Source organism: Alligator mississippiensis, chromosome 4 (genome assembly GCF_030867095.1).
Source record: "Alligator mississippiensis isolate rAllMis1 chromosome 4, rAllMis1, whole genome shotgun sequence".
Taxonomy (NCBI): domain Eukaryota; kingdom Metazoa; phylum Chordata; order Crocodylia; family Alligatoridae; genus Alligator; species Alligator mississippiensis.
The window spans coordinates 207,524,718-207,537,740 of NC_081827.1; the positions used below are offsets into that span (position 1 = coordinate 207,524,718).

Sequence of the window (13,023 nt, forward strand, 5' to 3'; positions counted from 1 at the left end):
ATTATCCATTTTGAAAAATGGATGCAAGTAACTCAGAGTGAATTAAGGTTGCAACTGCATGAGTTTGTAAGAGAATACATCTTATGTGCTTGCTGCTTTATGATTCTCTCTCTTACTCCAGAACTCAGAGAGCCCAAGCGGTTTGTGCAAAGGGTTTTTCGTAATTCAAGATGAGCGTCTTTATTCAAGCATGCCCTGTTAGCTCCACTTCCCCTCTAGTCAGGTTTAGCATCCTTTTTAATTTTTCCCCCCCTGAGCTTTTGCTCCTGTTGTGCTGTCAAAAAGCAGGGGAAACCTAAGGCCCCAAATGACAATGATCCTGTGATAAAGTAATGAAAAATGTCATCAATCAATATAAATCTTAGTCTCATAAATATTAATACATGACTGAACCCATTTTCAGATATTTACTAAGGAGGCATTTTGTGTTTACCAGGTCTAACAGCTGAAATGAAAGAGTTTATGTTACCAACTGCAATCATTTAGATTTCATTGTTTTAATCTTTTGCATCACTTTGACCAGGAAGTCTAAATGGGCAAAACAAACTCCTTAATTGTGACTCAAAGGGACAAAGATTTTTGAAGTTCACATTAGTTTCAAAGTACTTAATTGTAGCAAAAGCTGTTAGGGTGAATTATTATTCTAACACAGGCATTTGTTTGGCAGCAAACAATGCATTTTGACTGATATACACCACTATCCATGGGCCTTTGTTACCTGTTGCTTGAAAATTGCTACGGCAAGAGAGGTTTGGGATTGCCCCAGAAGCCACAATTGCTTTAAACAAATCAAAATAAGGCATAATGAAGCTGATGGCAGTATAAGCGTGAAACATTCAGTCAGTACTCAATCTCTCACAGAATTTTCTTATACTTTTGTTATAACAAAGGGGAAATTGCATACAATGAGTTATTTAATTAATTCCTTCACAGACTGGCTTTTTCCACCTTTAAGAACTTTAGGAAATAATTTTTACTAATAAAATTCCCTCATGCAGGGCTAGACTTGTGAAATATTTCATTCTAATTTTCTATTTAATTTTTATGCCTCCAACTCAGCTGTTCTCTGTAGTAGGTACACATTAAATAGAGCATCACTAACCTTCTTTGCATCCTGAATGACTGGCATTCAGTCTCTGCTTCTCTAGATGACAATGTTTCCATGTCAGTGTAAGTAAAAACAATACATTTTTATGGTTCTCTCTCAGATTTAAGTAACCAAATGTGAATTAATTCAAATAATCAGTTATAAAAGAGCCAGGACATTGAATCAATTGCTTTCCTGCTCTTAGCTTATATATTTGGTTCATATATAAAAGTTAATCTAAAAGTATGATGAAAAGGAAAACATCATGAATTCAGTACCTGAAGCTGTATTTTTGCATCTTTGCTGACACTTTTTGTTCTCCATCGTCTTGTGCCCCTCTTGTCTTTCTTTGAAATATCTACACAGTTAGCCTACATTATACAAATAGGTTAAAAGCAACAAGGCACTATTAAGTTGACAAAGCTGACACAGACAACAGTAAGTTAGTAAAGAATCATAGTGTTATATATAAATAAGAGAGTAGGGAAAGAATGACATCTCTCAATCTCAGTAGGGTCTAAGTATAAACTAATGTAAAACCACTTACATTAGAAACAAATTGGCTGCATAGATCTGAACTATATATAACAATATTCTAAGTATATTTTGTTAGCACATAATATTTAGGGCCAAATCCTAAATCCTTATATCACTATTTACTCTTATTACTGAGTGAAAACTAGGCCTCACTGAAATCAATGGCAACACTTTCTTTCACTTCAGTGGGGTCATAATGTCATCCCTATTGCATTCAAAGAGTGTTTTACATAAGTAAGGACCAAGTAAAAACGATCCAGAATTATGGACTTGTTGCTGTCACTGAAGTCCATGACAAAAATCACCAAATGTTTGGTACATCCTCTGGCCTCTTCCTTTTCCAATTATCAACATAATGCAAATGCTGAGCACCAGCAACTCTCACAATTTGCTGGAAAAGCACAAGGCAGGTCTGACAACTTGCTGGTTTGGGTCTCTTCTCCCCTTTAAAGTTTAAACTTTACTGTTATGTAAATGTACTTTATAAAGCAAACTGCCAAAATTGAGCATACTTGCGACGTTACTTTTATTTTTATTTCTATTCTCAGCAAGTTTTGACCCTGATTAAACAAAGGACATAACCAAAACCAGCCACCAATTAATAAAATCATCTTTTATCAGAAACATGTTTTTCAAAGTTTATATTGGTACAGTCCAAAGTACAAGAGTGTGTGTGGATATTGACTCCAGAACACAAACTAGTCTGACTTAAAAGTATCTCTGCATATCCCCTAACATACAGGGAAAAATGTTTCAAACCTGCAGGTGTCAAATGATGAGTGCAACTGAACCAGTTTTTTAAATACACATACCTGCATGTCAGTGAAGTTTGGTGCTGACTGAGTTCTCTGTAGTATTTCTAGATTTTGAAGAAGTTTGCTAAGTTCCACAAGATTTGACTGGCAGTGTGCAAGGTCTAATATATATGAAAAGAAAACATATTAGGTACTTTGGCTCAGTGACATTTTTTACTATGGTATCACATGTCAGCGGAACCACAAAACTATAAACACAAAACAAAGACTGGCATTAGCTCCTTGATCCTGTCTAGTTTTCATAATAAGGATTATAAACCAATTGTTACTTTCATCCTTCTACACAATGGAACTAGGAGGGGCACCAGAAAAGGCTGCTCTCCGTCTTCCTGTGCAGCCTACAGGGAGCCATAGTCTTCTCTGCTCCCATAAGTCAGCAGGGTCTGCTGCAACTCCGGTCCAATCCTGCCAACACTTACGCATGTGCATTACATTTAACATGCAGATAAGCACCGGCAGCAACTTTGCCTATATTTGCTAATAAGACTCCAACCACTCAGATTTAAGTATCTTTATTAGGTATCAGATTTATGCTGACACTGGCTGATTAACTTGCTTCAGAAAGTGATCTTCACTACCTGTTATTCTTCCGAGTTTCTTTATTTACCAGTCATTTCATTCGCTGCATATTTAATTCTGCCAGCCATTAAGCTTTGTTAGACATATGAAGCTATCTGAATAACATTTGCCAGAAAAAGTCTAAACCATGAACAACAATAGATCAAGAGCAAGTTTCCTGTTTTCCTTCTGCTTTTTACTATATTTCATGTTTTGGGAGACTGAAGTGAATTCAAGTAAAACTATGCCATTTATATTATTTAAAGATTAAAAACCCATTAGTATTTAGTCTAGTGCTTTTGATGCAGTAAATTTTAGATGAACAACAAGGCTAAATCTTAAAGTTAGAGTACTCAGAATTAGGTACTTAATTCTGCCTTTGGCACCTAAACTAGTAGTCTGATTTTCAGAAATGCTGAGCACCTCTTCATCTCACTACATCAGCGGTTCCTAACCTTTGTAGACTTGAAAGTACCTCTCAGAAAAATTCCAGCTCTTAGCTTTTACTTGCTTTTTGACTATGGAAAAATAATAGAGCAATTACCCTGTTGCAAAGAACTCAAAAAGACCACGACAGGTGAGAACGTTTTTAAAACTATGGATTCCTATCTTGAAAATCATGCTTGTACCCCTCCCAGTGCTAATATTGCATGTTACCCTTGAAAGGATCTTAAGGCACTGCAGGGTTCTGCATGGGCACCCTGGTTGAGGATCAACTTGAGGGTGAAAAGGCACAGCATGACCTAGTTTATTCCTTCAGATTGTTAAATAATAAAAAAATAAAAGCCAAACACAATACATGCAATGATAACTAATCATTTTAAAGGGCTATTATATATATATATATATATATATATATATATATACACACACACACATATATATACACACACACATACACACATTTTTAACCATCTTAGTTCTTTATTGTTTATGAGCAAGAAATCTCTCTTGTAAAGAAGGGCTTGCACAGGTGAGACTAACCTTCTGCACATCTGTCCATCTCCTCTGAGTCCTGTAGCCAAGCTGCTACTTTGCTTGGACCAGTAGTACATGTTGCAGGAAGGCTATTACTGCATGGTATAGGAGATTGCCATGGGAAGCTATTTTGTTGTACCTAAAACAACAAGATCATTTAAAATGTGCTGATATACACAGAGGCAAAGCCAGGCAGCTCCATGTCGCAGGCAGCCATGTGACACCTGGGGCAGCACCAACTGCTGCAGTGCTATGTTTATGCCCACCCCAACCCCCTGCCCCACCACGACACAAGGGTGATCCCCTGCGCTGCTGCCCCTGCCCCGTCTTCCCTGCCCCCCCATTACACAACTGGATATACTGATGACCAACAGTCTACATTTTCTACTCTGAAATACCAAACTATATACTTGAATTTAAATGGCATACAAGAAACCATTTTTCGAGCCTTGAGACGCATCATTTTACAACAGTGTACTGAAAAGGAAACATGAGGCACCATAAAGAAACAGTACTTGCTGACCATTGGGAGGAAAAACAGTTTTGATGAAGACAATCATTATACAACAATAAAAGGCCAAATCAATCACTGTTGGCTAAGAAGAGTATGCATAGCTTTAATGGGAAGCTTAGTGCTCTACTGGGATCTGTAAAGAAGACCTACTAATGAAAGCTGCAGCGGTGGTACCCACATTGGTGATCCTTCTCTGGGAAGCCACACCAGCATGTACCAGCAGTACTCATCAGGGAATCTGCCAGTTATAAATATTACATTAATTTTAAGTTAAGTTTCCAGAGAAGGGATGCTACATACCTTTCCATCTAATACAGCAACATTAGCAGCTGGTGAAGATTCTGTAGTAGAGCCTGAAGGGAATATATGGAAGCTAGCATCTCTTGGTGATCTTACAATTTCATTCTGACGATACAATCTGTGGTGGCGCAATTTTGACACCCATGCATCAAACGAGTCCTGGGACTTCACCTAAAAGAAGGGTCAGAGTCAACAAGACATTCAGAAAGATATCATGGTTCTCTTCATCCCTTGTACCTATTATTTAAACATTTGCCTTATTAATAAAAAGAGAAGAAAAATTGGTTTCACTATTGCTCACCTTCAGGTGATATATGTGCTCTTCTGTATCAAGGTCTATTCTACGAGCTTTCTTTTTAATTGACATAACTGATAAACCAATATCAATGCTTCCATGTACCTTGCCTTTCTGTATCTGTAATCAGAAGACATGTGAAGAGATTAGTAACATCAAAACCTTCTTTACTGTCTCTAACTGAATATATGCTTAGTGCTGTAGCAGTAGAGAAGATTTTAATGTTAAACAGTATAGTCAAGCAGGATTCCTCGTTTGTTTACAGAAAGAGAATCTCTTCCAAGGAGAGCTCATTACAGGGTCAATTCCAATAAACAGCCTTGCTGGCTTATACAATGGTATAACTAAAAGGTACATGGGAAACAAGGTAAATAAGTGCAACCTGAATTCTGTCCTGCCACAGCTAGACTGCTGTCAGTACCCCGATTAGATGGTTTAAAGCTAGCCCTAGTACCTCTACAAGATGACTGCAGGGAGACAAAGCCATTACTTTGAATTACTGATTTTTATTAACATCAAAAGCAAAGAGTTAAAAATTATCGTAAAGAGCTAATCAGTCAAGCTAATCAGTCAAGGCAGTTTCTGAAATAAATTACTATTTCATACATTCTGCACCTTCATACAAGTCAGTGGAGGGAAATTTCTTCTCTGGAACAGATCTTTACGATATTCTAGTTTGCTCATACACACATTTCTCAGCCAAAGAAAGACACTCTTACTAAAAACAGAGTGAAGGACAGAAATTGGCCTAAAATGCATGTTGGTTAACTCCAAGAAATTGGAGCATCCACAATGTATCACATTTAAACAGAAATGTAGAAGCTGTATTTGAGTAATATTCAAAACGATTATCTATGTAATTAACTTGCTGAATTGATTAAAAAGAGGCCACAGGCATAAGCTGGCAGTTTCAGTGGACATAGATTTAGTCTTAATTTCTCACCCATCATATTTGATTGTATACCAGATAGAAAAATAATCCTTAAATCCCTGGCCAACCAGGTTTTAATTATATGTTTTCTTTGTGTCTGTTACTGTATTAATTAGGATCCTCAGGTGAACAGAATTTGCTCTTTAGTGGTGTAACGAGGCTAGATCTATCTTACCTCAGAATAAAAAAAGAGTAACTTTAGACCATGTCTTCCCTCCTGTGTATTATTTTCCATGAAGAATATTGGTAACTTAATTTTTACCTACAGAGATTCCTTCCTCTTCTGGAGATGTTCTAGCTTTCACACTCAGGTTATACTGGATTCATAGGTGGCTAGATTCATTTCTGAAAGCCTGAACAATGCCTTGTGCACTAACCTGGTTTCCTCATAAGCCACACTCCAAAGGTGTAGGGAAGGTAAGTGAGTAAAGTGGGATGGCATTGTAATGACACCAGTTTATGCAGGATTATTAGGAAGAACACTGTAAGGGGAAGCAGCTATCCTGGCCTTACACCTCTCATCTGTAAGGCTCAAGCCATGCAGAACATGCACAGAACTCTGCCACAAAAAGCAGTGTGCTCCATTCTGAACCCAGCAGCCACAATACTCAACTTTGTGCTACCTCAAGTTCCCAAAGCATACAAATGAGACTTAATCACACAGTAGGCTCAGCTTTTGATCCAACTTTAACAATGGATTAAATATCCAGGTATACTTCAGTTATACTTACATCAATTGGTGACTTTGAATATTTTAACATGCCATTATCCAGGACAAAAAAACGCTGCAGTGGGAAAAGAAGGAGACAGTGTCTTCTTAGTGATCAAACAGCTTTTTAACTATGTAAAATAACTCATCTATGAAAGAGTTGTTATTCCACAACCCTTAGTAATCAGCACCCAGTACTACAAACATCATTACCTGCATTCATTTCTTTTTGGCACCAAACATCTTGTAAGCAAAGACAGGTTGGTTTCTTTCCTTTTCCAAACTTTGTTCCCACAAATTTTCTTAGGAAGAATCAGTATTTGAGGATAATTTCTTACTTTCAGTTCATAAGGCTGACGTTTTGGCATACCATTTTAACAAAATTAGTGAAGATGGGATGGTATGGGTTTCAGATGAAAAAGTCACTAGACCACAACTTCTCTAGGGACCCTGAGGATGTTTGTTGTGATCCTATGTCTTCATTGTGATTGTAACTTGGGTTAGCTAAATTACGTACATCACAGGTATAACTCTCTGTACTACAATCTCACCTTGATTTTGCTGGGTAGACATAACCTCAGCCACTGCAGGGGATAGGCAGAGAGCAGGTCTGAGGATTTGTCTGGACTAGGACATAAGATATGTTATTGGCATGTGTTAATTAACACATTTTGAAACTGTATTAAGGACAAACTAGAGCGGACTTTAATATCCCCCAGTTGGTCAAGATGAAGTCTGGGGGATTCCTGGGCCTTAACTAAGCTAACTTAACCTGTGTACACTTAATATTAAGTAGGTCAGAGCTGTCCAACTTCTGAGTGGCCAGGGGCTGCATGCCACACCAGTTGCAGGTGCCAAGCCACATAATGAATGGACCACATGTCACATGGGCTTCCAGGACCCTTGCCACGTGGCCCATACAATCTCTGTTCCCCCTCACCATCATGTGGGCAGCACAAGACCTCCCCTGTTGCTGTCATCACCACGGGCAGTACAAGCTCTGGTGATGCTGCAACCCACAGACTGTCAATGGGACAGACCTGAACAAGGTTTTTAACTGCTCATGGGCTGGATGCAGCCTTGAAGTAGGTTTTTAAAACATGTCATGTTAGCACATGCTAACATCACTTCTTTACAGCCTAGCCTAGATAGGCCCCAACTCATTTTAAAAACCCTGTGCAAGAAGGACAAGTTGTATATTACTGCATTTTAAACAAAAGATTAAAAAAAAATACATTTTATCCTACTTTGGACAAACCCTCTGAAGAATCACAGATGGAAAGGAAAGACACACTTCTTGTGTTGTAAGATTGTTAACTCTTATCAGCATAGACAAGGTCTATATTTGGAGAAAAGATCTCTGGAAACAGCTGCTGATGCTGCTTCAATGACTCAGCAGGTGGCACCAATGTCTCACATGGTATGAGAAGATACCATGTTGCTGGAAATATCATTTCTTGAATGACATGAAAACATGTTTTCTTTAACTACTTATGGTCGCTAGTGATCCCTTAGCATTGTAAGAATAGTCATATTAGTGTCATCTAATTTAGGGTCCCTACAGTTCTCCTGAATTTTTGATTGAATAAAGTGTTGTTCCTTCATTTCCTATTCTAACAGTTGTGTAGCGTTGAACTTTGCAGAGAAACACTTGGAGAATTTCACTCCTCAGCTTGCTGCATTTCTGAGCTGCCTAAAGTAATACATCAATTTTAATATTCCAAACACTGTTATATTACCAAAACACTTTGAGATCCTTCAGAATGACCTGTGCCACATGCACAAAATTAGGTTATAACTATTAGGCTATCACTTGTGAATTACTGATACAGTACTTACTGCCTTGTGAATTTTCATACAAGTGCACTCTATAGCATTCCTACAGAGGCTGCATATCATACAGCCAATACCTTAAAATCGTTTAGAATCCACAATCCTGTAATACAAATTGAGGTCATATTTGTATGTGAAATGTAAAACAGATAAAGACCTACGGCCAGATCATGAATGCCCTGCATCTAAGACACTCGCATTCAGAATCAACTATCAGCATGAGTAATTGCTTATCCACGTGAGGAAGGTGGTTCACAAACTCTCCTTCAGAAGTAATGTATAAACCAAGTCAAGTAAACTTGTTAAACTAAATCTGGTGGAGTCCCTTAAAATTACACATACCAGTGCAAGGGAGCCTAACCTGGCATATATCAAGATAAGGGAATCTGCCTAATCCTATACTTTCTTACACATCCCATTAGGTTGTTTCTTTATCAGCTCTCCTCTTCTGACAGCACTTTCTCAGCCAAGAGGTAGCCATATGGCTATTTCTCTTATTTAATAGGTGGCCATATAAGCCAATTGAGCAACTAGTAGATGAATGATAGAATATCTTACGCCCATCCTAGCACACATGATTATTTGGCAACATAGGTATTTAACAATTAAAACACACACAACCAATAAAAATTGAACTGCCTGCCTCCTCAAGATAGTGCCACACCATTGCTTACACTTTTATAGGTCCACCTGAGATGAGCATTTTACATTATACCTTTTGCAGGCAGAAAGGGAAGCAAATTCTACTATAAGAGCACTTCCTTAAGAACATCTTGCCCAGTCCCAAATATTTAAATCTGAAGAGTTTTCAAAAGCCCCTTAGTTTATTTCTGTTTCCATAAAGCATTGTGCAGTGGAGGCAATCTGAGAGAGTTTTATGGGTAGAGCTTTATTTTGTCAAAATAAACACCTTGGTAAACATTTAGAAATCAATAATATGAAGAAGAGGTGTTAGTTATTATATAGTTAATTTTTCCAAGCAATTAAATACCTGCTCCTGTAGCTATTGCTTTAAACTGGCCTTGAAGTATATCATTATATATGTAGCAGTCACTACAGTAATCTAAACTGGAGGCTGTAAGGCTGTGTATACAACCAACACTTTACATCCTCGGAAGGAAAAAATACATGCATACACACATAAATAAATAGGTGTGGAGATATATATAAGGGGGGGGGGAGTGCGCACGCATGCACGTGTGTTCTTGTGCATGCACCAAGAGTACAATTTTTTCTCTAAGTTTTTCTCCACATCTTTTTTAATTGCCCAGACTTACAATCCCTTGAGTTTTCTATGAGATATTTACCTTGTGCCAACCTTTTAAAGGCCATTTTCTTTTCTTCAGCATGAAACCTTCATGTTTGTCTGGCTTCTGGACGTTAGTCTGTCCTATCTTCAGTCCCTCTATAATTTCCCAGCTGTCAGGCTCCTGAGGAGAGTATAAAACACATTTACCATGTAATAATAATACGTATATCTTATGAAACTACCCATATTACCTGGCTCAGTTTTTCAAGTACTCAACACATGCTTGGGAGACAGACTTTCAAATGAGCTCAGCAATCATTTAGGCATCAAAATACGTAGTCAGATTTTCAAAAGAGCTCAGGATGTTAGTCTATGCCAAACATGACCATGAGTACTGGGAACTGCTAGGTTTTGAGCACCTTCAGGAAATCTGGCCCTTATTCAGGCAATGAAATACAAGTGGGCTCTTAAAATGTCTGACCCATTAAATCAGGCAATAATTTTTATTTTATTTGTACATTCCAATTTGAACAAGATGGGACTGTGCCCTATGAACTGGCAATTCACACTAAGTATAATATGGAAATCAAGTCAAAGTCTGTGATCAGGATGTGTACTCTAGCAAATCTGTACACAGAAGCAGAAGCACAGAACAAAAGAGGTCTCCTCCACAGTTTTGACCACTGAGAAAACTGTACAGGTATTTCTCTGTGAACGCTTCATGGCAAGATCTACAGAAGGGTTTAACAGGGTGAAGGAGGCAAGGACATGGTCTGCAAGTTACACTTCTGGATTCACTAACAGTCACTACTCAATAACCCTTATACAGATTCTTTCTCCTAGAAATACTGTATTATGCAAAGAACTGAAGCACATTCATGGGTAAATTATGGGCACATATTAGCAGGTTTGCACAGAAACACAGGACACGTATACAGTGCAAACTTATTGAGAGACAGCAGCACATTCAAACCTGCTGTAATGATCTGCAGGGGTTACATCTTGAATTGAAAGCAGCATTCAGTTTTGCACTGTGTTGCAGCTGGAGTGATGAACACTGTCAACAGCAATACAGCAGTGAAGCATGTTTGAGGACACTAATATCTGGGATGGCAAGTTTGTAGTGTAGACATGTTCATCATTCCCAGAGCAAATCAAGCCAGTGGTCCATCCAGTCAAGTCTCCTGTCCCTGACAGCAGTCAAAGCCAACCTTTACTAAGGAATGTGTAAAAAACCATCTAAAATAGCCAATTATTGAATCGCTCCAATTTTAGATCTGCCCTGCTTTTGCTCAAAAAGAAGAATAAAAGTCACAATCAACATACATGTGGGACCATTCGACATTCCACTGATTTAAGCATGTGCACAGGGTCATATGCACCACTGCCAACATGCTGGAGAAGATAATTCGGCATATCACACTTTCTGCCCTACTCCCTAACACAGTGCCTTTCTATTTATTATCCAGAAAAGATGAATGATCTTAAAAATTTCTAGCCCTAAACTAAAAATGTCTGATGTTAAATTTTAAAATATTTGAAAATCAAAGCACATGTGCTAAAATGTACAAATCTATTTTTCCTTAACTTGAACCTTAAAATGCAGGGTGAATTTATATTTGGGGTTGACTAATAATCAAGCTATACAGCATGTGATAACTAGATGAGACAAGTCCTTCTTAACCACTTTAGACTCTGTGTTTCCTTCCATGATATATTATTCCAGAGTTTTACAAGCTAGTTGTGCCTTAGGAAAAATGTAATTTCTTTTAAAATTTCCTACTGTAAAATTTCATTGCATTACAAGAAATGTAAATATGAGGATTCAATTGATGTGCTCTATATCATTTCTTAATGTATGTACTCTACTAGTTCTCATATTTGTGTGTGTTTGAAGGTAGCCAATCCACTTCCCCCAGTCATCTTTACCAGTCATCATGAATTATGATTACAGCGAGGGTGTCAAAGATACAGCCTGCAGACCAAATCCAGTCTGCAGAGCCCTATCATCTAGCCACTGGTGCTGCATGCAGCACATGGCATGCACTGGACCAGCCCCGTATGCAGGGCCTGGGACCATGCTGCACCTTCTCTGGCTCAAGCAGGACTAAACTGAATGTGGCAACCGCTCCAGTGGATCCGGGACTCTGCCACACACAGTGCCTGCCCTGGTCCAGGGCACAGACCATGTGCAGCACGGGTCCTGGACCAGCTTGAGCGGGCACCGCATGAGGTGTGCATCTCATACCAGCCTGCACAGGTACTGGGTACAGCACAACCCCAGACCGGCTGGAGTAGGCACTGCATGTACTGGATCCAGCATGGTGGGGGAGGGAGGTAAATGGACAAGCACTACACCACTCGTTCAGTCTGTGAGGCCAGATAAGTTTGACATCCCTGATGTACATGAGTCATACCAGAATTCTGGCACACTATGTTGGAAACATGGCAGTAAAGAAAATAAAAAATATGAAGTATCTGTGCAAAGATTGTAAGGGTATTGCCTTTAATTTATGGCCAGTCTGATCAGCAAGCTCTGCTTAAATATAACAACAAGAAGGATGCGGATAACCTGGAGAGGGTCCAGAGAAGGGCAACTCGTATGGTCAAGGGCCTGCAGACCAAGCCCTATGAGGAGAGACTAGAGAAACTGGACCTTTTCAGCCTCTGCAAGAGAAGGTTGAGAGGCGACCTTGTGGCTGCCTATAAGTTCATCACGGGGGCACAGAAGGGAATTGGTGAGGATTTATTCACCAAGGCGCCCCCGGGGGTTACAAGAAACAATGGCCACAAGCTAGCAGAGAGCAGATTTAGATTGGACATTAGGAAGAACTTCTTCACAGTTCAAGTGGCCAAGGTATGGAACGGGCTCCCAAGGGAGGTGGTGCTCTCCCCTACCCTGGGGGTCTTCAAGAGGAGGTTAGATGAGTATCTAGCTGGGGTCATCTAGACCCAGCACTCTTTCCTGCTTATGCAGGGGGTCGGACTCGATGATCTATTGAGGTCCCCTCCAACCCTAACATCTATGAATCTATGAACACTTTTATGAAGTAAACTAAATGCTTTCTCAACTTGTGTGTCTGACTGAACGGAATCGTGAAAGGCAATCAGGGGACAAGGAAGGTCAAAAGGCACTAAAAATATACAATAATCTAAAGGAAGAAACTTATTCCCTGTCAACCACTCAAAACATGCACTCAAGTGAGTTTTATGGTTT

General features: G+C 39.0%; 1 protein-coding gene across 4 annotated transcripts in view; it reads right to left on the reverse strand.

Moving 5' to 3' along the window:
• OSBPL6 (oxysterol binding protein like 6) overlaps positions 1-13,023 on the reverse strand; it is a 208,883-nt gene that overhangs the window by 60,944 nt on the left and 134,916 nt on the right. For 3 of the 4 annotated variants that reach the window (XM_059727248.1, XM_059727246.1, XM_006257828.4), the window contains exons 4-10: positions 9,865-9,987; positions 6,747-6,800; positions 5,091-5,204; positions 4,790-4,960; positions 3,982-4,114; positions 2,437-2,540; positions 1,366-1,458 (exon numbers count right to left, since the gene is read on the reverse strand). In XM_059727248.1, coding sequence (XP_059583231.1) covers positions 1,366-1,458; positions 2,437-2,540; positions 3,982-4,114; positions 4,790-4,960; positions 5,091-5,204; positions 6,747-6,800; positions 9,865-9,987 — 792 coding nt within the window. The remainder of the gene's footprint in view (positions 1-1,365; positions 1,459-2,436; positions 2,541-3,981; positions 4,115-4,789; positions 4,961-5,090; positions 5,205-6,746; positions 6,801-9,864; positions 9,988-13,023) is intronic. The other variant, XM_059727247.1, reaches the window with a different exon arrangement.